This window comes from Cenococcum geophilum, assembly GCF_001692895.1.
Source record: "Cenococcum geophilum 1.58 unplaced genomic scaffold K441scaffold_32, whole genome shotgun sequence".
Lineage (NCBI taxonomy): Eukaryota > Fungi > Ascomycota > Dothideomycetes > Gloniales > Gloniaceae > Cenococcum > Cenococcum geophilum.
Window position 1 is genome coordinate 664,895 of NW_027137590.1, and position 23,011 is coordinate 687,905.

General features: G+C 50.0%; 8 protein-coding genes across 8 annotated transcripts; 3 read left to right on the forward strand and 5 right to left on the reverse strand.

Annotated features, from left to right (window-relative positions):
- Nucleotides 1-791: 791 nt before the first annotated feature.
- K441DRAFT_688354 (amidase signature enzyme) lies at nucleotides 792-2,629 on the reverse strand (the record flags this gene model as incomplete). The annotated part of the gene is made up of 4 exons (XM_067652177.1): nucleotides 792-1,058; nucleotides 1,105-2,090; nucleotides 2,140-2,543; nucleotides 2,592-2,629. The coding sequence occupies 4 exons, from the start codon at nucleotides 2,627-2,629 to the stop codon at nucleotides 792-794; spliced, it is 1,695 nt and encodes a 564-aa protein (XP_067501916.1).
- A 947-nt stretch (nucleotides 2,630-3,576) lies between these two features.
- K441DRAFT_181460 (uncharacterized protein) lies at nucleotides 3,577-4,612 on the forward strand. The gene is made up of 3 exons (XM_067640375.1): nucleotides 3,577-4,007; nucleotides 4,061-4,398; nucleotides 4,457-4,612. Exons 1-3 carry the CDS (start codon nucleotides 3,837-3,839, stop codon nucleotides 4,542-4,544), a joined length of 597 nt encoding a protein of 198 aa, XP_067501917.1. The 5' UTR covers nucleotides 3,577-3,836; the 3' UTR covers nucleotides 4,545-4,612.
- A 649-nt stretch (nucleotides 4,613-5,261) lies between these two features.
- K441DRAFT_688356 (MFS general substrate transporter) lies at nucleotides 5,262-7,148 on the forward strand (the record flags this gene model as incomplete). Its single annotated transcript, XM_067652178.1, has 4 exons — nucleotides 5,262-5,436; nucleotides 5,489-5,651; nucleotides 5,712-6,758; nucleotides 6,827-7,148. 4 exons carry the CDS (start codon nucleotides 5,262-5,264, stop codon nucleotides 7,146-7,148), a joined length of 1,707 nt encoding a protein of 568 aa, XP_067501918.1.
- Nucleotides 7,149-7,624: 476 nt separating this feature from the next.
- K441DRAFT_663047 (uncharacterized protein) lies at nucleotides 7,625-9,202 on the reverse strand. The gene is made up of 3 exons (XM_067649139.1): nucleotides 8,875-9,202; nucleotides 8,468-8,820; nucleotides 7,625-8,382 (listed from the first exon to the last, which is right to left on the reverse strand). Exons 1-3 carry the CDS (start codon nucleotides 8,946-8,948, stop codon nucleotides 7,703-7,705), a joined length of 1,107 nt encoding a protein of 368 aa, XP_067501919.1. The 5' UTR covers nucleotides 8,949-9,202; the 3' UTR covers nucleotides 7,625-7,702.
- An 89-nt stretch (nucleotides 9,203-9,291) lies between these two features.
- On the reverse strand, nucleotides 9,292-11,530 carry K441DRAFT_181518 (inosine-5'-monophosphate dehydrogenase-like protein). Its single transcript, XM_067640376.1, has 3 exons — nucleotides 11,189-11,530; nucleotides 10,819-11,127; nucleotides 9,292-10,607 (listed from the first exon to the last, which is right to left on the reverse strand). The coding sequence occupies exons 1-3, from the start codon at nucleotides 11,373-11,375 to the stop codon at nucleotides 9,466-9,468; spliced, it is 1,638 nt and encodes a 545-aa protein (XP_067501920.1). The 5' UTR covers nucleotides 11,376-11,530; the 3' UTR covers nucleotides 9,292-9,465.
- A 103-nt stretch (nucleotides 11,531-11,633) lies between these two features.
- Nucleotides 11,634-17,633, forward strand: K441DRAFT_640001 (ras GTPase activating protein-like protein). The gene is made up of 4 exons (XM_067646602.1): nucleotides 11,634-14,706; nucleotides 14,759-15,901; nucleotides 15,952-16,230; nucleotides 16,289-17,633. The coding sequence occupies exons 1-4, from the start codon at nucleotides 11,946-11,948 to the stop codon at nucleotides 17,230-17,232; spliced, it is 5,127 nt and encodes a 1,708-aa protein (XP_067501921.1). The 5' UTR covers nucleotides 11,634-11,945; the 3' UTR covers nucleotides 17,233-17,633.
- K441DRAFT_181536 (uncharacterized protein) lies at nucleotides 17,481-19,107 on the reverse strand. The gene is made up of 5 exons (XM_067640377.1): nucleotides 18,887-19,107; nucleotides 18,538-18,738; nucleotides 18,051-18,485; nucleotides 17,742-17,978; nucleotides 17,481-17,687 (listed from the first exon to the last, which is right to left on the reverse strand). Exons 1-4 carry the CDS (start codon nucleotides 18,935-18,937, stop codon nucleotides 17,784-17,786), a joined length of 882 nt encoding a protein of 293 aa, XP_067501922.1. The 5' UTR covers nucleotides 18,938-19,107; the 3' UTR covers nucleotides 17,481-17,687; nucleotides 17,742-17,783.
- A 2,093-nt stretch (nucleotides 19,108-21,200) lies between these two features.
- Nucleotides 21,201-21,925, reverse strand: K441DRAFT_181544 (uncharacterized protein). Its single transcript, XM_067640378.1, has one exon. The coding sequence runs from the start codon at nucleotides 21,735-21,737 to the stop codon at nucleotides 21,327-21,329; it is 411 nt and encodes a 136-aa protein (XP_067501923.1). The 5' UTR covers nucleotides 21,738-21,925; the 3' UTR covers nucleotides 21,201-21,326.
- Between the last annotated feature and the right edge of the window lie 1,086 nt (nucleotides 21,926-23,011).

Genomic DNA, 23,011 nt, shown 5'->3' on the forward strand with positions numbered 1-23,011 from the left:
GTAAAGTTAGGAGATTATGGTGAGAGGTGCACGATGAATGTACCTAGCTGCAATTTGTTTTTCTCTTGCTGTTGACGTTGATATCGATCGATATATGGTAAAAAATAGAGTCGAAAGTTCACACGTGAGAAATAGGTCAACATAGATGCATTATCAACCGCTGATAAAAGGTATGTCTTGGCTGAGCGCTCTAGCAAATCGTTCTAAATGTTCTAGAGTAACAAAAGTCTCGAGTTTGCTGAACGGCCATACCCCTTCATGCTCACGAGACGTTTGTCTGACATTTAAATGAGACGCAATGTGACAGCATCACACGAAAATGGTTGTCTCCCGACAGACGCTATCAAACATGTTGTTGGTACACCTTAACACAACGTCTGTTCCCAGGAAACATGACACTGCCACCAGGTAGCGCCAACATCCAAGCTTATTTCTGGGAAATAGTAGTACCTTTGATCGCATACTAGGAATGAACAAAAAGCGCGCAATTCCAAATCAAGGGTCATGAAGTCTTGGACTAAGTTTGTGGGTATTAGTATGTACATGCATAGAATCTTCCTTGATAATATCTAGGAACACCTTCGGTCTTGATAGATTAGAATGTATCAGCTCGAGGAACTTATCTCATGTGTCATGTGAAACGCCTATTCGATCTTGCATATGTTGTGTGATGTCTGATGTCTTTTCGATCTTACATATGTTGTGTGATGTCCGATGTCTATCGATCTTGCATATGTTGTGTGATGTCCGATGTCCATTCGATCTTGCATATGCTGTGTGATGTCCAATGTCTATTCGACCTCCATCAATTGATACTTGCCTCCATTTTTTTCTAGAGCATCTTCGATTCTCTCCATGACGGCAAGCACTTTTTCTTCCTCTAACCGCTGACCAACGACTTGAACTGCAACAGGCAGGCCTTCCATCTTTGTCGCGTCGTAATGCATATAAGCACCCTTGGCTACGCCGTTTAGTTTCTTGAAATTGAATGATGCCGGGAGCTGATCTAGAACCTTGTCGACATGCGTAACGGGGATGATGCCACAAGTGTAGTCAAGCTGCGTGGTCAGTCACGAGGTCTGATCAAAGAATTCAACCACTTACCAGATTGAACAGAAACGTATAACCACAGCTGCTGACAGCATCTTTCATCCCATCATGCGGCAATGCGGGCGTCGCATTTGGCACTGTAATCATGAAATCCATCTTCGCCTCCTCCTGCCACCACGCATGCCATTTAGCTTTGAAGGCCTCTCGCTTACTCACAAGCTGCCAGTTCTCGAACGCACTCTTCTCATGCCAGTTCCTCAGCAACCCGGCCCAGATATCGTCCCCCCTCACATACTTGACCCAAAGGTAGTATAGGTACTTGATAGGACGTGGGAGTTCCATGTAGAATTTCATTTGAGCGGCGCCCGGGTCATTCCATTCGCCTGTGCGGAAGAAGGAGCTGAACATGCGGCAGCCGTCTGCGTTGAGAAGCTGAGAAGCGATGACAAGTGCCTCGTAGGGAGATGGGGGTGTGATGTCGAACACTTCGTGACCTTCGGAGGAGAGGGCAGAGGAAACTTGTTCAAGGGCGCGGGCGCAGGCCGGTGAGGGTGTAACGACACCGTCAGTCCTCATAACGCCTACTCTGAACTTCTTCCTCTCTTTGTATTCCGTCTCCACATTATCCCTCCACTCCAATGGATGCACAGTGTGGTCGTACTTCCAGGGTTTCATCCCGATCAAGCTTCGAGTGAAATATGTCAAGTCATTTAGGGTCCTCGCCATTGGGCTAAATACGCTAGGAATTCCCTCCTGCCCTGGCATGCTAGTGTTCATCCCCATCTTAGGCCATCTTCCAGTCGAGCAGCGTAGCGAGTAGCAGCCAGAGAAATGCGCGGGAGCTCGGACAGACCCAGCAACATCAGATCCAATGCCAATACGACTCCCTCCAAAAGCAAGCAGAGCTGCCTCTCCTCCAGTTGACCCTCCTGGAGAATATTTGTTGTTATGCGGATTTGTGCAGCGGCCCCATACATCGTTGGTAGATTCAAAGGAGAGTAGTGTTGTTGGTAGATTTGTCTTGACGAAGGGCACAGCGCCTGAAGGACATTAGAGCACTCTCATTGAGTGTAATGATGCGTGACCCACCGGCATCCTTCAGGATTTTCACCATAGCTCCATCATCAGCCCATGGCTTCCCAGTATTGCAAGAGTACCCAACGCTCGTATCAAATCCCTTGACCGCTATTGAGTCTTTCAACGAGACAGGTATACCAGCAAGCGGACCTTTGAGATTGATCTCTTTCTCTGCCCATTCCTCTGCTTCAGGAAACAGAATTTCTGTCACACAATTTGTCTTGTTTTGTGCCTCGATAGCCACCTTGCCATATGCTCTGAGAATATCAACGGGCTTGGTGATCTGCTTGTGGACATCTTGGACCAGCTCTTGGATAGGCTTCCCGAGTATTGTGCGTTCTTGCGGTGAAAGAGGATAGAGGTAGGCTCGAGGCAGGGTGGCAATCTTCGATGCTCGCTCTGCCTGCTTGCGCTGGCTGTGAAGCGATTAGTATGATCATGTGCACGAGAATAGTAATACATACCAGTCGCGACGGTGCTGTCGATAGTCTAAGACGCCCATTATTGTTGAACTGAAGGTCTAAGAGTTGGGAGAGCTGTAGAAAGGAGTGAAAATTCCATTGAGGATTTTCAAGCGTCCCCCATCCTACTCCGGCGGGGAAGCTCGATGCGCGAAGCTTTGACGGCTTTAAGCCGTTAATGTCGAGATCGCATGGACTTTCCTAAACGGGGTCCTACGACGTCCGGTGAGAGGGAGCATGTGAGGCGGGACACCTTGCAAATAGCCAAGATGCCTTGCAAACAGCCAAGATGCCTTCCAAACATTCTTCTCACTTCTCGAAAGCATCTGAAGCGTGCCAAATCTGACTTTGCTCGTTGCGAACGAACTAATTCTCAGCTTGTTTGAGTCAGTTAGCCCCCAACGATTAGCAGCACTGAGCAGCTGTGGGTTTGCTGTGCCAGCCTGCTCTCTTCTTCATGCGTGTTTCTTCAGCAACAAGTCTTCGTTCGACAATGGAAAAAACCAACACACGCACTAGGCTAGAGTTTCCTATGGAGCCTCACGATTTTCTAAGGATAGCTCCCGCGCGCGATGTTCGGCGCAAGGGGTGTAGTGGATCGCGGAGGTCGACGAAACATCCGGATCTTCAAATGTCGAGAACTCTCGACAACTCTTACCCAGCGAACAACAAGCTGGTCAATGCGGCTTGCCAGCATTTTGAGCCGCCTGAGATGCTTAGCATCTGAGTGGCTCCTCAAGATCTGCTGTTACCACTTGGCCAAGCGTTTCGTCATACTGTAGCCGCCCAGTCACGTCTGTGTCCTTGCGATCAAACTCTCGCCTAGATCGGATATTTTTCGACCATGGCAATAAACGACTCTGATTGGCAAGCCCAGCGACTGCTCGAGATACCATGAAACGAGCATTGATGCTAACAATAATAGAAATCGTTGAGTATTGTGATTGTCGTTTGATCTGTTGAGCAGCTATCTAGATATTTAAGTTGCCTAAGACGGCTCATGTCTTTCATTATCAACAACTACAACAACTAGCTCATCAAACCATCTCTTGACGAATTTCCTTCCGTCCTTCCTTATAGTCAGATCTTATTCTTTCAAAAGTCTTTTGCCAGTGTTTACATTCTCTATATCTGCCGGCAGATCACGATCCGTTCATTGCAACTTAAGCAGTCCTCTGACTATCAATCGTCTCAACTCCATCCCTTTACCACACATTTTTTAACCGTCAACTTTCAAAACCTTTCACTATGCCTATCCCAGCCTATGGAGCTGCTCCCCTCAGCCAGACCTTCCTCATTGTGCGAATCATGCAAGTTATTTCCATGATTACAATCGTTGGCATGACGGCCAACTTCGTTTCTGAAATTGTTTCAACGGGCATCGAGCCTCCTAAAGAATTTGTTGGCACACTTAGTGTGGTATGTTTGCATCTTCTGGACTTTCAGCTTCAATATACTAATAATTCTGATAGACCTGCATTGCCACTCTCTATTGTCTTGTCAGCATCGCCTTTTATTGGTCTGAAGCAAATCTTGGTCTTTTTGTCATGTCTGGCGTTGATTCTCTCCTCCTCATCGCCTTTATTGTAGTCGCGGTTACCGTTGGCAAGCCTCTGTCTTTTCTCAACTGCTACATGATTGGCGCTGCTTCCAAGGAAGCCGATGCGGCTTCAGCTTATGCCTTCACTATGTCTATTTCTCAGAACTTGAACACGATGGGCTCGAAGTTGGGCCTGGGCAACTGGGCTGGTGCTACCAAAGCGAACTGCTTTGAGACCAAGGCTGTCTGGGGTTTGAGCATTGCTCTTTGGTAGGTCTAACCTAAAGTCTTCCTCGGCTCCGCTCTGCAATTGCTAACTGTATCACAGCATTCTCTTCACCACCTCCTGCATTCTGCTCCCAACCTTGTTCTACAAGAACAAGAAGGCCGGTGCTCCCAAGTCCGTCGAGGTTTAAATTAGGCGAATTGGAGGATCAAGGAACCGCCAACCTACACAGACAAGATAGAGAAAAGGAGCGGCCAGTCAAGGGCACGCGACCACAATAGCAGATAAAAGCATCTGGAGGAGTTTTGGGTTTTGGGTACTGGTTTTAGTCGGTCATTACAGGGATTTTGGATTTTGTTGCGCGGACATTGACTGTCTCTAATCTAATGAAAATTCTGTGAATCATCGAAAAACTAGAAAGAAAAAAAGGTTGCGTGCTTTTTAATGATTTACCGTGCTAGCTGCACGTCGTGCTGACGCGAACGTGCGGAGTGAGGAAAAAAGAAAGAGAAAAAAACGATTGGCGGTGGCCCAAGCTCCCTAAGCTTCATGACTCGAAGCCCCGTTGGTTATCACGAGGGCGGTAGGATCGATACCAACCCTGCGGCTTTCGCAGTGAAGGGCCCGTGAGGCCCAGCCCTCTGTCCCCGCCCACAAACAAAGGTCATGTATATATCCACCCAGGCTTCAACTCCCCTCTACTTCTCCCATTGGTGTCCCTCAATTGTCTCCTCTGCATTCGTCATTTGCCCCCTTCCCCTCGTCAATTGCTAGAGCATTCGTCGTCCGAAAAGCCTCTTCTGCCATTCGCTACCATTTGGCCAGGACACACTAAAGTCACATTCCACGGCTGGTCTTACGCTGTAGCCGGTAAGCTGTTATAACATCTGCGGGGTCGCCTGCCATCATGTCGCTAGTCGAGCGTTTGAGCGCCATGGAGGAGTACGAGCCGTGGAGCAGAGAGCAGAGTCCCAGCGGCAGGCAGAGAAAGCTCAGTTTCAACCCTGTTGGGAGCTGGGTGCCACCCGCTGCGCACGAGGAGCCTGTGGGTGCCTTCGAGGTATCCAAGTCGAAGAGGTTATGTGAGTGTTTAGTGATCTTCACCACCGTGTCCGCATGCTGATGAAAAAACAGTGCAGGTGTTCTTCGCAGTGATATACTGTCTCTTCGCCGCTGGAATCGTCTTCGGCTATGCCGCCATTAAGCCCGTCCTTATAAAAGAACAGGTTTACCGCAAATACTGTACGCAGAAGGAGCTAGATAAGAATGTACGAGTATGTTATGAGCAGGAGATACGGTCAGTGCCTTCAATGCGTCGAGTAATGCAGGACAATGGCTGACACAACGCTTTGCATAGGCTCAATTTCATGTTCACCGTCGCCGCCGTCTCTACTAACGTCGTCGCGCTCCCTGTGGGTACAATCCTCGACTATTATGGGCCACGTGTGAGCGGTATAATCGGCTCTTTCTTCATTGCCATCGGCTGCCTCTTCTTCGCTTTCGCGTGGCAGCTCCCTTTCGATGGCTACATCTCAGGCTACCTATTCCTAGCCCTGGGAGGTCCCTTCATATTCATATCCTCCTTCCAGCTCAGCAATACCTTCCCTCAATACTCAGGATTGATTCTGGCACTTCTCACTGGTGCATTCGATACATCTAGTGCTATATTCCTCTTCTATAGATTAATCTATGAGGCCAGTGGCCGGACCTTCTGGCCCAAAAAGTTCTTTCTAGTTTATCTCGTCGTCCCAGTCTTCACCCTAATAGTCCAGCTCTTAGTCATGCCCTCAGCCTCCTACAAAACTGTTGGAGAGCTCGTCACACAGGCCGAAGACGAAGCACTTGACGAACATGAGTCCGACTCCGACATCGACGACCCAGAACTGGTCCGACAATTACGTGAGACGCGCCGCGTACATCGCGAGAGCATCATCAGCGAAATCACGTCGCTGCTAGGGAGCAAAGACGCGTCCGAGCAGACAAAGAAGGAAGAAAAGAAGAAAAATGTTTCAGGTGTCTGGGGTGCTCTTCATGGTCACACCGCGCTCGAGCAGATCAAGAGCCCGTGGTTCATCCTGATCACCCTCTTCACCGTAGTGCAGATGACACGCATCAACTACTTCGTCGCCACGATCCGGCCGCAGTACGAATACCTGCTCGGCGATTACACGAAGGCCGTCCAGATCAACAACTTCTTTGACGTCGCGCTCCCGCTCGGCGGCGTCATTTCCGTCCCCTTCATCGGCATGATCCTGGATCACACTAGCACGCCCTTCTGCCTCGCACTCCTGGTTACCGTCGCCACTATGATTGGCATCTTGGGCGTGATACCGCAAACCTGGGCCGCGTACACGAACGTGTGTCTATTCGTCATCTACCGCCCACTCTACTACACCACCGTTTCGTAAGCCCTCCTCTGCTCTTGTCTCCTCCCTCACACCCCAAAAACAACCAACTAACCCCACTCCGCAGCGACTACGCCGCCAAAGTCTTCGGCTTCGCCACCTTCGGCAAAGTCTACGGCCTGATCATCTGCCTGGCCGGCCTGTTCAACTTCTCGCAGTCTGCTCTCGACGCCATGACGCACCGCCTCTTCGCCAGCAACCCGGTCCCGGCCAACCTGCTCCTGCTCGGCCTGGCCCTCGTCATCGGCGTCGCGCTCGTCACGTACGTCTGGCGCAAGAGCCACAGTATCCATCGCGAGAACATCGAGGAGGAGGCCGAGGGCGCACGCGAGGTCCTCATGCCCGGCGTTATGGCCAATGGGAGCTATGGGGCATTGGGCAGGGATTAGAGTGATGCGGTTCGGTTGCGCATAAAGTGGGAAATGGGGAGGGAGAGGAGGTTTGTTTGCGGTGTTGGAGTTTGCATCGTCCAGCGCTGGTCATTGCAAGGCGTTCTTGGAACGTGCATTGCGCGTGCTTTTTGGATTGTTGTGTGCGTGCAGTATACCTTTTCGCAAAGACTGTGTCCTTCCGTTTTCTGTGGATCGAGATTGCATTTGGGTAGCTATCTATTTTTATATATGTGGTTTAGTTGCGAGATATGATGGTGGATATAGGGGGCATAGCGGGAAGAGGGAAGGATGGCAAAAGCGGGCGTTGGTTGTATATGATGGAAACGCTGTATATATCAAAATATATGTATGCATCGAATAAATTTGCCAAATGCAGTCTACGGAATCGGGTATCCATCTACTCTCCAAGTCTGCGATAGATCTACTATAACCCAGCGTAAAATTCACAAAGCCCACGCCACTAACCTTCCAATAGCGGCAGCGCAGATCTCCCGCATGCTCTATCCTCTCTATCCCTTCGCTACCCTCCCCTCCTCAACCCAACCCTATAACTACAACTTCCCCCTCTCCCACCCCTCCCCGAACACCTCCCCGGCCCTCTTAACATCCACATCCCGCGGCCCCTCCTTCTGAAACCTCGTCATAACAACCCACTCCCTAACGCCCCTCCTCTCCCGCCCCACCATCCCCGCCTCCTCCCCCGCCTGATCCAGCCTCAGCACCGTCATCGTCCCCTTCCCATCCCCATACTGCCCCGGACCTAACACAACAGGGCTAATACAGGCGTCCGCCCAGCTCGGCTCGGGCGTCCCACCCACCGCGCTCGGCGCCGCGAGGAACTCCTCCAGCGCTTCGCGCTCGGCGGCCAGCGCGGCGCGCGGCGGGATCGGGCATGTGGCGGAGGTGAGCGTCGTGCCGAGGTGGGGGGATAGCAGCGAGAGGAGGAAGAACTGGGGCGGGAAGAGGATTATGCGGTTCGAGCGCGCGAGGGAGAGCCATTTGGCTGCGGGGAGGAAGCGCGCGGCGGTGTGTTCGAGGCCGCCGTCGGGGGTCGGGGTTGGGATGACGACTTCGTCGGTTTCGGCGGAGAGGGAGCTGGCGCTGGGTCTGGAGCTGGAGCTGGAGCTGGAGCTAGTGGTGGGGAGGGGCAAGAAGTAGAGGTACATTTGCGTAGTAAAGCGTTTTGGGACGTTGGGGGGTGTGATCCAGCGCGTGAAGGGGATGAGGGCGTCTGGGAGGTGTTAGCACGCGGGGAGCAAGCTGGCTGCAATTGGGAGGTCGCCTCGAGAACAATGTTCGGGCATGGGCGTGCGCACCTGTGTCTGCTACCCCTCCCTTCTCTGCTAGCCACTCTGTAAACTTAACCTTCCCGCCATGCACTGCTTTCCTGCCCTCCTCCCGCTCCTTGTCCCCCAGCTCCGTTAGTAGCCTTCCCGTCTTCTTGTTCTTCGCCAGCAGAATCCCGCTCTCCTCAAAGGTCTCCCGGATCGCGGCTAGCCGGTACGCCTCACCGTCCTCATGTCGCAGCGGCGAGTCCGGCGCGGGGATCTCGCCGTCGTGCTTGGCGGAGAGGGTGCCGCCGGGGAAGACATGTGCGGAGGGGAAGGATGAGGATGTCCGCACGCGGTGGAGTAGCAGGATCTGGTTTGTCGGCGATATCAGGAGGACGCTGGCGTCTATCAGCATGTATCGGAGAGCTTTTGTTTGGGGGAAGCGGACGTACCTAGAGCTTGGTCGTGGAGACGGAGTCACCTTGGGAGGGTTCTTGAGCGGTGTGTGGTCACTAGCGCGACTCATAGCTCTGTGCCGAGTGTAGTATGCTTTATTTTGACAATATTTAGAACTCCTAGTAGGAGATGCTACGGTTCGGCGAGAGGCTGTAGAGAGCTGTCGCTTAGGTGGTAAAGAGGTTTTGAATGGCTTCAATTGAATGGATAGCAGTTTGCAAGCGTTGGATAGTTCATGACAAGTAATGCTGGTCTGGAGGAGGGTCTGGGAAAGGCGGAGCACCAGCATAGTCAGCCGACTTACGGTATTTGAATTGTTTGGAGGTGGCCATGTTGATGTTGAAGGTCCGACGCGGGGGATTAAACGTGCCAAGGTTGGAAGACATCGCCCATCTGACGGCATATTGCATGAGTCAAGGAGCATCGAGCATTGTCAATAGTTTATGAATACTACAGAATAATTTTCTCACAGTGGGTGAAGTTGGTATCATAACCGTCTAAGTGCATTTCTTCAAATCTCATCCAGGACATCAAAGTCAATTCCCAATACCACCAGCAACGCCAATCTAGTAGGCAAATATAAAATTTTAAGAATAGAGCTTCTTGTCGAAGCTGTGCAGGCCATGGACATTACCTTCAGCCTGTGCACTGACAGTTCTCAGCTCAAATCTAACGGTACCATCAGCAACACCTTGTCTAAGCTCATTAAGACTCTTCACGCCGATATCCTGGAGTGAATGCTGAACGCCAGCCATGAGATACGGAACAAATTTCGTGATGGATCCTCGGTCAAGCACAGATCCGGACACACCTTGAGCTACGAGGAGGCGGTCGCCCTCGGAGAAATACCGCGCAGTTCCAGCATTGCTGGACTTTGCGTTCTTGCTTCCAGCGCTAGCTTTCTTGTCTTCCATGGCATCAATACTGCCCATACCACGATATGCCTTGACGAGCTGACCCTCATGGCTGACAAAGTACTGGCCTGGAGACTCGGTGGTTCCAGCAAGGAGACCACCCATCATCACCGTTGTTGCACCCAGCGCAAGACCCTTGACAATGTGACCAACGTTTTGGATACCGCCATCAGCAATGCAAGGCACTCCGAAACGCTTGGCAAACTGCGTGACGTTGTAGACCGACGCAGCTTGAGGCCGGCCGACAGCCATAACTTCTTGAGTTATGCAAGCACTGCCGCTTCCCATACCTATACGCAGTCCGTCCACGCCAGCAGCAATAAGAGAGGCAGCTTGCTCGCGTGTGACAACGTTGCCACCAATAACATCGAGACCAGGATACTTCTCCTTAATGTACTTGATCATCTCAATTTGGTAGATGCTATTTCCTTGGCTGCTGTCAAGGATTACAATATCCAAGCCAGCATCAACTAGTTTCTGTAGTCTGTCCTTGTCTTCAGGACGGGTACCAATCGCGGCTGCCGAAATAAGTTGCTTAGAGTGTGGCAATTTGGAGGCAAGTGGATAATAAAGATTCTTCATAAGATCCGAGCGAGAGAGTAGCGCGACGAGATTGCCCTGATCATCAATAATTGGCAGTTTACCCTTCTTAGACCTGCTAAGAAGATCGTTGGCCTCCCTGAGAGTTATACCTTGACGAGCAGTCACCAGGTCGGTGGACATAACAGCTGTAACAGGGTCATCGAGTTCACCGTGGAACTGGATATCTCGAGGGGTGATTATGCCAACTAGTTTAGATCTTAGAGTGCCATTCTCTGTTATTTGACGGGTCAGCAAACGTTTACAGCAAAGTGGTTATGCAACTGAGACTCGAAATATGTTTTTCAGACAGAAATCTCCTTAAGTTCCACAGCACGACGATGTCGCTACGGATGAACGAAAGTTATAAAAGGGCATGAATTTAGTCATCACAAAATTTCACCCGCAAAAGGGTTTGAGAAGAATATAAGACCGGTGGTTTCTTACCTGTAACTGGGAAGCCTCCAAATCCCCACGTCTCCTTCAGTGCCTTGGCTTCTCCAACAGTTGTTTTTGGCGAAATAACCACTGGGTCAAGGATGAAGCCGTTCTCGAAACGCTTCACCTTGCGCACCATCTCTGCCTGCTCATCCGCGGAGCAATTATGGTGGATTACACCTAATCCACCTAGTAAAGCAATATGTATAGCCATGGAATGTTCGGTCACGGTGTCCATAGGGGAGGACAAGAAGGGAGTCTTAAGAGTAATTCGCTTGGTAACCGGCGTATCGAGGGTAACATCAGAAGCAGGAAAGCCTGTACAGAATAATGTTAGCTTGAGCTACACCGGTATTCCAGCTGCGCCCGAATGATATACCGATGTAGCCCGGCAGAACAAGGAAATCGTTGTAAGTGAGGCCCCCATTGGCGCGCGAATCTGTGAGAGTCTTGATATCGATGCCATCGCGCTCAGGGTATTCATTCTTAAGCACATCCAGAGCAGCGGCGTAATCCAGGACTTTGGTGTTAGAGTCCGCCATGGNGTCTCCGTTAAGGATAGCCATTATGGACTATAGAGAGAGGGCTTCTCGCAGAATACGAAGAAGCGAAGAAGGGTAGACTTAAAGAAACAGACGACAGTTCTTTGTAGGAAACTTGCCGACGGGGAGAAGAAGAGTCTTTTCCCAAGAGAAAAGAAGAGAAAAAGATTTCAAGTATGGCCCCGCGAAAGTTTTGTGCGGTAGCGCGCCTCCCCTGTCATTTTTCGGCGCTAATCGGCTTTGTTGCCCAGCGACGAAGAAACCCACAACAAACGAAGGAAACGCATCTCTACAACCGAGGCGGGGACTGCTCAATCTTCGTGTTTTCGACGGCGCTTTCAATCTTCACAATTCGCATTCCTCATCTCTTCGATTATCTGCAGCGCTAGCATCGCAGCACCCTATTTCGGAATTTTTGGAAAACTTCTGATCAATTCGATACTGCGAATTTGACGCGGATCCTTTTCATTTAACATCACGGCCCTAATATCGGCCTCTTGAGCCTCATTCACATAATTCCTCCCTAGCTCCCATCGATTCCGTACGACGTATGTCACGGCAGCTGATATTTGACGAAAACCTCACACACTTGTGATGGCCATGACCTACCAATACACTCCTCGCACGAAGCTGGGCCATCTAGCTACTTCACCAAGTCCTCTACGTCACGCGTCAAATGTCTCCTCTAACTCTTCGGCATACTCCAACTTATCAAATCCCTATCCGCCGAGCCGTACAAGCACGGTATCGTCAAATGGATCCAGCAACTACCAATATCCGGCCGTTGGGCATAAGCGTGGCCTGAGTGAAGCCACCGGGTTATCACATCCACGCACGGAAAGCTACTTCGGGTCTGAAGATGCCAATCCTTCTGGTACCTACAAAAGCATGCGACAATCATTAAGACCGCTTCCTCAGGCGCCGGCAAGCCCTCCAATTGCTTCTGAAAAGAGCGAATACCGGTCGCATAGTCCGTCTCCATCGAATAGCCCATCGCATAGCCGGTCACATAGCGTCGAACCTGTCAGATACTCTCAATACGATGGCTCTGTATCGCCTCCTCCGAAATCTCGCCCGCTTTCCATGGCTATTTCTCGATCGGATTCGATTCGCGCTCCTACCCACGATAGATCTGCACGCCATGGCGGAAACCCTTCTCATCTCGAGAGGCCGGACTTGCAGATGTTTGGCAAATCTTCCACTGGACATTTGAGGACGTTATCAAAGTTCGCAGAAAATGTTTCGGGAGATGACTTCACGATCGCATCTCCAGAGCAAGAAGTTGTCGGGTTACATGGGCGCAGGAGACTACAACGCACAATGTCAAGTCGAGGGAAGAAATCGCCATCGTCCGCGGGATGGGGAAACAGGAACTGGATGGACCAGCAACGCCAGTTTTTACAAGCGTACGAATATCTTTGTCATATTGGTGAAGCAAAAGAGTGGATAGAAGACATTATCAACAAACAAATTCCCCCGATTGTACAAATGGAAGAAGCACTCCGAGATGGTGTAACCTTAGCAGAGATTGTACAGGCCATAAACCCAGAGAGACCAGTCCGAATATTCCGGCATCCAAAACTTCAATTTCGACACTCTGACAACATTGCGCTGTTTTTCCGGTTCCTGGCCGAGGCTGAATTACCAGAGCTATTCCGATTCGAGCTTGTGGATCTCTATGAGAAAAAGAACATTCCTAAGGTCATCTACTGTATACACGCATTGTCATGGCTTCTTTTCCGAAAAGGCATTGTCGATTTTCGCATTGGAAATCTTGTTGGCCAGCTTCAATTCGAGGACCACGAACTCGAGGCAATGCAGAAAGGATTGGATAAGGCTGGTATTAGCATGCCTAACTTTTCCGGAATGGGAGCAAACTTTGGTGCGGAACCTGAGCCGGAGCCTGAAGAATCTGAAGAAGATCGCATCCACCGAGAACTTTCTGAAAATGAGGCTACGGTACTTGATCTACAGGCCCAGATTCGAGGGGCATTAGTTAGAATTCGCCTTGGAAACATGATGCAACAGCTTTGGGACGTGGAAGACAGCATCGTTGATTTACAGTCCGGGATAAGAGGTGACTGGGCTAGACAAATTATCCAATACCGGATGGATATGAGGCGTTTCGCAGTCAATCTTCAAAGTGCCGTGAGAGGATTTCTTGTACGATCAAGATTACGGGGAGAAGAAGAGTTCTGGAGAGACAAAGAAAAGGATGTTGTGATTGTCCAGAACCTCTTCCGAGCACGAAAAGCTAGAGCAGAAGTGCAGTATATAAAGTCAAAAATTCATCGACAAGAGAACGGTATCCGAAAGTTCCAAGCTGCGATCCGAGGAGCGTTGAAGAGAATGCAAGCCGGAGATCAATACGAGCAAACAAGAGAAGCAGAAGCCAGCGTTCAACACCTACAGGCCCTAATTCGAGGTGCCTTAATGCGACGGAAGATCGACCAACAATACGCCGAAATGAAAGAATCTGAATCCGGAATTGCTCTTCTTCAAGCTACTGCACGAGGAATGCTTCTACGCCAATCAATGCGAACGGATCAATCTAACCTGCGTCAACATGAATCAATGATCACTTTATTGCAGGCTTCTGCTAGAGGATTGCTTGCAAGAAGACAAAAAGCAGAGATCGAAGAAAAGTTGGTAAGCAGGAACCTCAATTGGTCCGACTTTCAGGCTCAAATTCGAGGCAACGCTCTGAGAAACTCCCTTCAGCAAGTGAAGGAAGCGCTCCAGGCAGGGTCGTCCCAAATCATTACCTTGCAAGCTGCATCAAGGGGCGCCCAGCTTCGCAAAGAAGTTGCAGCAACTCTGGAGGCATTAAATCAGCAAGAGAATTCCATTACTCTGTTGCAGTCCTCAGTGCGAGGCTTTCTCTCACGCCAGAGATATTTCTCTGATCTCAAAGCGTTGCAGGCACAGACTCCAACAATCATTGACCTCCAGTCAGCCTGTCGAGGTTTCACGGAGCGTCAACGGACGTATGAGCTCTTGTGTGAGCTCAATACTCACGAACCGGAGGTTGTTGATCTACAGAGTGCGGCTAGAGGAATGCTCCTCAGGATGGAGGTTGGCGCACTTCTAGCACAGCTTGAAGTTCATGAGGATGCCATTGTCGAGTTACAGGCTTTTGCAAGGAGAATGATCGTCCGGAGAAGATTTACGGAGAAGAGGAAGTTCTATCAGCAGAATATGGAAAAGGTCATCAAACTTCAGAGCTTTGTTCGCGGAAGGCAACAAGGCGAAGCATACAAGAGCTTGACAAGCGGCAAGAATCCTCCGGTCGGAACGATCAAGAACTTTGTTCATTTACTCAACGATAGTGATTTCGATTTTGATGAAGAGATTGGTAAGAGTACCCTTGTGCGCAATTTTATGATAGCATTGCTGATACAAGATAGAGTTTGAACGCCTACGGAAGACCGTCGTTCAACACGTACGTCAGAACGAAATGGCTGAGCAATATATCGATCAACTCGATATTAAAATTGCCCTTCTCGTAAAGAACAAGATTACCCTGGATGAAGTTGTTAAGCATCAAAGACATTTTGGTGGCCACGTCGCAACCCTGCTTGGCAGCAAAGATATTTCTTCCAAGGACCCATTTGACCTTAAGGCTCTGAACAAAAACTCCCGAAAGAAGCTTGAGCATTACCAAGAACTATTCTTCATTCTTCAGACCCAGTCACAATATCTGGCACGTCTGTTCAAGAGGATTAGAGAGCAAGGTCTAGCGGAAAAGGACTGCAAGCACATCGAGAAACTAATGATGGGCCTCTTCGGCCTCGCGCAGAAGCGGAGAGAGGAATATTACCTTCTGAAGCTTATGTCCAGATCCATAAAAGAAGAAGTTGATGGATGTGTAAATCTGCAGGAGTATCTTCGTGGAAACTTTTTCTGGTCAAGGATTTTCAATAGCTACGTTCGTTCTCCTCGGGATCGCAAATTCTTGAGGGCCCTCTTTGGCCCTTTGATCAAAGAAAATATCATGGAAAACGACGGCTTGGACCTAGAGAGTGATCCAATGCAGATTTACCGATCAGCGATCAACAACGAAGAGCTGCGGACTGGTCAACGAAGTCGAAGAATACCAGACATACCCCGCGAAGAAGCCATTCGGGATCCTGAGACGCGAGAAACATTTATTCGGCATCTCCAAGACCTGCGCGACATTTCGGACCAATTCTTTTCTGCTCTTGAGGATGTATTGCATAAGATGCCCTATGGTGTCCGCTTCATTGCGCAGCAGACTTTCGAGCTCCTCCACGCCAAATTCCCTTATGAGGCTGACCATAATCTCCTCCAAATTGTTGGTCACTGGATCTGGAAATCATACCTCCAACCGGCTTTGCTACAGCCTCAGCATTGGGGTGTGGTAGACCGTGGCCTGTCTCCACTCCACAACCGCAATTTGGGGGAAGTTGCCAAAGTCCTAAGTCAAGTCGCAGCCGGTAGGCTATTTGGAGGAGACAATGTCTATCTTCAACCGCTCAATAGCTACGTTACTGAAGCCATTGAACGGCTACATGAAATCTGGGCCAATCGTAAGTTTAATCGCAAGCATTACTATAACGAACACTAACATGCCTGACAGTTATCAACGTTCGCACTGCGGAAACTCAATTCGACATTGATGAATTTAATGATCTTTACGCTAGAACGAAACCCACCCTATATATCAAGCTTGCAGATATCTTCGCCATCCATAACCTTGTAGTCACCGACATTGCTACTCTCTGTCCTTCCCAAGACGACGTACTTCGAGAGGTCATCCGCGAGCTTGGCAGCGCAAAAAACAATGAAAACGAGATGTTACATGTGAGCTCCACAGAGATCACCTTGACTCTCAATCCGAAGCTGCATGACAAAGAAGGTATGTCGCTAAAGCCTTTTCTTCTCTAACTCCTTTATAGAAACTAATATGATATTAGACCCCGAAGCCGCTGTTAAAGCGCTCTTTATGGAAACCAAGCGCTACGTACTCTACATAATTCGCATCCAAAGCGGTTCCAACCTCATGGAGATCATGGTCCACCCAATTACCCCCGAAGACGAGGATCGCTGGGACGCCTTAGTCCGCGAAGAAATGGCCGTCCACAACACCCAACGCGCCAGCAAGCTCCGCAGCTCCGCAGCCTCCACCTACACAACCGACATGAGTTCAGCCACCCTCCTCGACATGGACTACCCTTCTCTAAAACGCCAGGCACTCGAGAACATCCTCACCCTCGAAAGCGCCGGCCGCATCAGCCGCCACAACCACTACCAAGACCTCCTTAACGCCATCGCCGTCGACATTCGTACCAAGCACCGACGGCGGGTGCAACGCGCCAAAGAACTCGAAGGCGTCCGCGCCACGCTCAGCGCACTGGACGAAAAAGCAATCTTCCTCGACCAGCAGCTCAAATCCTACAACGACTATGTCGAGCAAGCGATGGTGACGCTCCAGAACAAGAAAGGCAAGAAGCGCTTCCTACTACCCTTCACGAAGCAGTATAACCACGAGCGCGAGCTGCAGCGCTCCGGACGCGTGCCCAAGTTCGGCAGCTTCAAGTACTCGGCGCGCACGCTGGCGGAGAAGGGCGTGCTGGTCAGCTGGCACGGCTACGCGGAGCGCCAGTGGGACAAGCTGGACCTGACCATCTCGAGCAACCAGGTCGGCGTGTTCACGATCGAGGGCAGCATCGGCAGCATGATGATCCCCGGCGCGAGCGCCGAGGTGCCGCTAGATGGGCTGCTGCAGGCGCAGTTCGATAACCATCAGTTCATGAATCTGTTCGGGGAGGCGGGGAAGGAGAAGGGAGAGGGTGCGCTGCGGTTGAACGTTAATCTGTTTCTGCATCTGGTGTTTAAGAAATTCTATCGGGACGAGTAGGTGTAGGGACTCGGAAGAAGGCGCGCTTGTATCCGGGAGACAGGACAGGGCAGGGTGGATAAGGGGCGCGTTGGGTCTGCTTGGGTTCGTTGCGCATTGATTGGGTTGCGTCGTGCATTTTCTGGGTCTCTTGGGTTGGCGTTGGCACTGTGTTGGACTCTCCCGTTACTTTCTTTCTCTCGCCTTTTGTGGATCTGGATCTGGACTTGCACGGCCTTGCTGTGCGCTACTATATTCTTCTTGTGTGTTTGATGAGAGGATTGCATGGTTAGAAGATTGTATCTACAGAGAGCATAGCTTCTTTCTTCACGACTTAATGGATTTAAGATAGGAGGAGCATTGGGTGGTGTGGGTGGTGTAGGTGTAGCAATGGAGATGAGAATATGAGCAGCAGTTGTTATATCTTATATTGAAGTGCGATACTCTCCTAACGGGGTACATCTGAGGTGATGTCACTTGGTTGCCTCCAACCCGTCAACATACACTCTTTCCCCACTTGATGAACTTACCTGCCCTAGACATGCATTAACTACATGTTGGAACACACCTCATTAGCCATTAAAGTCTATCTCCATCTTGTTTGGGCGTTGCACCGTTGGCGACGTTATGGAAACCTCGCTAGCCTCTGCATTGCCACTCAACTCGCAACGTGCATCGTCTAGATCAATAGGTTGGTAGCCCCAAAGCGAGCAGTAGATAAAAACTCCCCACCCTAGTACGAAGCTACCCAAGTAAATAACCGCAATCTAGCAAAAACTGTTAGTTCATCTAGCGAAATGATATCTTTGGTCTTGAGTGGAAGGAATGGAGAGACTTGCATTTGATTGAGGTCCCCATGTTTCTCTTCGGAGCAAAGGCGTGCCCACAAGAACCGTCAATCCAATTAGATAACATAAGAACGAATATGCAGTAAACATCATAGGGCACTGCCAGGTGAATACCATCTTCCACCGCACCGTCCAATTTCCTAAGAATTGTTCATCGCGCGGTCTTTCGGAGTCAAAGGACTGAGACGGAGCCGGCAAAAGGAGTTGTGGGAGGTAGCGCTGAACCGCCTTGAGCGCCTGGGGTGATCTCGGGTCTTCTGGGAGTTCGTCGAGGAGGATGAGGACCTGGATTTGTTGTGCCGAAAGAAAGATCCCGCAGATGGAGAGTGTGAGCGAGGCGAACCACAGAGCGGAGGCAATCCAATGCCCGTCTGGGACTATGCTCCAGGAGAATGATGCGGTGATAATAGCAGTAATGGCGACGCACTACACATGATATCAGCTACTTGGGTCCGAATATTCTTGTTCTGAGATTTACTGCGATGGTAATAAACTCTAGTTCGTTCCTTTTTCGAGTCCGCCATCGGTTAATCAACGTGAGAACAACAGGAAGGCTATTTTGCTGCGATACATGCTTTGCTATCTCCTCAATGGGCTTGAGCGTGTTGAAATTGAAGAAGCGGTAGTAAAGAAGTGTGACAAGCCCGACGAGGAGACGCAGGGCACCTTGTGGGAGTGTCTATCAAGTTTTAGTGTCCACTAATGATAAGAAGAAACGGATCAAGATGGCCCTGAAATATACACAATAACCTGGAAATAGTAGGAAATCGTGTAAAATCTGTCAAAACCAGGTAATTGTTTCCAATCAAAACCGAAATGCTACTAACTATAGTAAACCACGCGGCGCGATTCCCAGCTTTGAAATTCGTTTGCGACATCGTATAATCGTCCAGGGCTTGTAAGCAATGTGTAGGAGCTAATTGGATTGTCTAGACTCTAAGAATGCCCCATGCATCGTTCGACAGCCTGCCGCTGTCTTCAGGATCTGCGTGCTTCTACCAAAATCTTTTACACCCAGAGGGAGAACTGGTAGAATATTTATTCGGTTTTAGGGCGTTCGCCTTCCCCTGGTAGCGTTCTACCATCTGGTGATCCGTGCACTGGCAAAATGATGATTGGACATCTCAATTTGATCCGATTGGTTCTATTGGCTTCGTTCTTATCGATAACCATGGGATGAATTTTACCGGCGAAGGGATATGACATCCGAATTGAGGCAGGCTGAAAGGGCCTGTCGTGGTTATCCCGAACGGGCTAGATGTAGTAAAATGACTCGTCTGATCAACATAAGGCCAGGGATCAAAGCCAATCAGCTCGACATACCCTGGCACAGTAGCTAGAGATCTTTCTTTTCGGCGCAAGCTGAAGAGCTGAAGTCCGTAGGCCAGAGACGGTTGCACATGACACGATCTCTTTAGGTGCTGTGGTTAGCGAAGCCACCTCCGCACTTTAGAATTTTGGTGTTTTAGGAGTAGTCGACAAAATACCTACCAGTATTTTAATGCGGCCGCCGCATTCCCTAAAGAGCGATTGCAGCTGGCATTTTGCATAGAGATCCAAAATTAATTGAATCATATACGCTTCAATTGCTGTGCGGCGCCTAGTGATGTACGCGTCGTTTCGTAGTCAGTATTTTGTAGAAGCACCGCCTGTCAAATTTCCCCGACTTTAGGCCAAAATCCGGCCAGGTCAGTATTGAACGAGTGAACATGAAATTGCAATTGCAGAAGCGTATACACGGAGTAAAGAATGTTGTAACGTTAGCAAAAGCAGTGGTCTTCATTTGGAGCTCGTGGGGTACCTTCTGAATAAAAGGGTGGCCCTACCATGAGTCAACGAATAGGCGGGATATGGCACATTAGATTATCGGTTGAGTGTAAGAGGACGATCTAAGGTTTTCGTCTCTGCTGAAAGAGGAAGGATTGGATCTCTCAGCAGATGACAAAGATGGAAAGGCGATTCTGCACTACGGTGCATTACACAGCTCACTTGACGAAAATATATTCAATACATCTCGAGCCTTGGAATGTTGAATGTTGAACTAGGATACGGCTGGAATAACGCCTCTGAAATATGCGGAAGAAGAATTGGATGCATTCCGAAAAGGTTATCTCATAAATCCGACGCTCCGCAGAAGATTCGGGCGACATAGAGTAATGCACAGACGCTGAAAAACTCCTGCAAACTCCTGCTAAGTCCTACGAACTCCTAACTTTAGCCCCCTATATACCCCTATTACCTATAAATCTTCTATAGAGCGTTTAAGAGCTAATAGGCGTCGCTTTAGTAGTAACTAAATATTTTAAATTACGTATCTTAACTTTAAATGGCTCTATAGAGGCCCTGCTGATAGTTATTAACGCTTTAATTAATATATTTTAATCTCTAGGTAAATGGAGTTGTGGTGTCGCTGTATCAGGAAATGGAGGCTTCCTTTCTGGGCAAGGTGCCCTAATTTTTAACCGTAGCTCCGCAAGACTGCCCTTGACCTCAACCATAAAAAGCCCTTTCCCTCGCTACTTTTCCTCTCATCCTCCATCTTTCTTCCCTCATGACGCTACGCCGCCCCTATTCTTACTGCTAGTCCCTGGCACGGTCGCATTGAGGCATTTCTGCCGTCCTGTTAGCGCTCATGCGTACGCAAGTACAGCCCGCTCATTCCTCTTCATTCCTCGTGTCTTAGACTAACAATAAATGCATTTCGGCCTTTCCGATGGGCGACTCTTCTTTCTACGACGATGCATGGACGGCCATAGCCTCCTATCCCAATTCCCTTCTCTGGTGCTGATGGCTTCAGTTGTTGTCAAGCTCTTTCAGCGCTGCTTCTGCCTGCTGAGCGCGTGCACGTCCTCACAATCCTGTTTTCTCTCTCTCTCACGCCCCTTCTTCTCTCGCACCTTAGATGACGCTCATTCGCAGCCGTCCCATGGAAGGGGGTTGGGGGAAGTCACCACTCACCGGCCGCGTCAGCACCGTCGTCTCATTCGATTCTGCCTGTATCCCTTACCAAGCTAGGGAGGGACAAGCGTGCCGCATCGCCCCCCTCAGGAGCTTGAGCCAGCTTACATTACACTCATTTTAGCTGGCCCACTTAGTTCAATCACGCGCTCTTTTCTTGCCTGGGATGCGTTATTAGTTGGACCACCCGCTCCAGCGTTTGCCAATAGCTGAAGCCGCCTGCATTACAACTGGCATACCTGCCAGGCTACTCAGCGGAAAACCAGCTGGAGATCACTGATCCGAGCGACCACGCCGTGCGGGGCTATGTTAGGCATCATTCATTTGAACGGAATTCGAACGGACATCGCACGGAGCTTCGCCTGGGTGGCCACGAATGCCTGGCGGTATGGTTGCATTGCCATGNATGTTTCGGGGATGCCGTTCGGTCTGCTGGTTCAGGGCTAAGGGGCCATCAGCTCCGGCTGCCTCACTATTTCCGGGGCGTTTGAACTCAGCGACAGAGCGGTGAAGGATCAACGATCCAGCCTTCCAAGCCATAGGGCTATGGTGGGAACCACATGGACCAAAACTGGAAAGTTGCAGCTTTTGGGCGCATGGTGGACCAGCGGCAGTGGCACGACTGCGAATGATCTCTGACACTAGCCAGCCAGCCACGTTAGGAGGGCAAGCATCACGCGGCGTCCCATGCAGTTTTTTGCCCAGCACATTCATGCACATGCACACGATCACGCGAGCGACAGGCGTATCTGTCACTGGGCGGTTAGCATTGGAGAGCCCCGCCCGCCACCAGCAAGGACACTGCCTCCTTCCGTCATAGATAGCTCGCAACGCGCGCGTATGAGAGGCTTCACATCCTGCTGATACAAGCGGCGCAGAAGATCAGCTGGATCGGCATTGTTGGGTAGTGAATGGACACGTCAGCGCTGCCCTTTACCAAGGAACGGGGGTGGAGAATCAACGCCACCAACCTCCTGATAAGGGGCTAGATGTGACGGCTGTGTCGGAGCTGAACATGCCAGCTCGGGCGAGCGAGAGCTAGCTGGGAAGGGAGGGTTGACATGCACTTAAAAAACCTGTGATTCTCCATCAAACCATGAAGCAATTGCAACTCTTACAGCAACAACAATGGCGACAGCAACGTTGGCACCATCTCAATTTTCGTTTCGTATCCCTCCCGAAATTTCACTTTAGAATAACAATTTCTACACTGGTCCGCCCAGAGAATCGACAGCTTCGTCTCAGCATTATACAATTACAGCCCCTGAGAAAAGCGCGAGCAGCAAACCCGAAAGAAGGAGCAGGGGAGTCCCTATCTTTCCCCCCAGAAACAATCCCGCGGCCTATCAAGCATGGATAGCCTTAGGCATGTTATTCTACATAGAACCTTAGCTTTGAGATTTCACCTAACAAACCGCCTGCAGACTCTGAATATGGCTACGAGAATGGCGATGATAATAGGGATGATGATGAGGACGAGGATGAAAATATCCACGGTGATGCAAATAGCAGTCAAGTCGCTGGAGGAAGCAGCCAAGGTAATTATCCCCAACAATCACCCGCCACTCTCCATCTTTCCCCAGCAGTTGTAAATATGGAGGTCTAACGACTAGCAGCGAATCCAATAGTTATCGGAGATGATACAGTTGATCTGGACTTAGAAGCTGAGGGCGACAAAGCCGATGATCAATGGACACCTCGCGAATTGGGTATGCGCTTCCCCTTTAATTTACAATGGTCTTGCTAACAATTAGTAGGTGACGGGAATAACGGCAGTGATGACGATGAAGACTGAGGAGCTGCCTTCGTTGGAGGCGCTGGAAGAGCACCTGTGCACACCTGCGCACAATCGTACCATACCCTCGGCGCTAGACGGCAATCAAACGGATAATTCAGCTGAGGAGCGTCGCATCGGAGCCGTCCCGCAGTTCAGGAGGGAGCTCAGGACGCCGGTAACCGCCAGTCAAGAGTCTTTAGGAGCCGAGAAGTCAAAA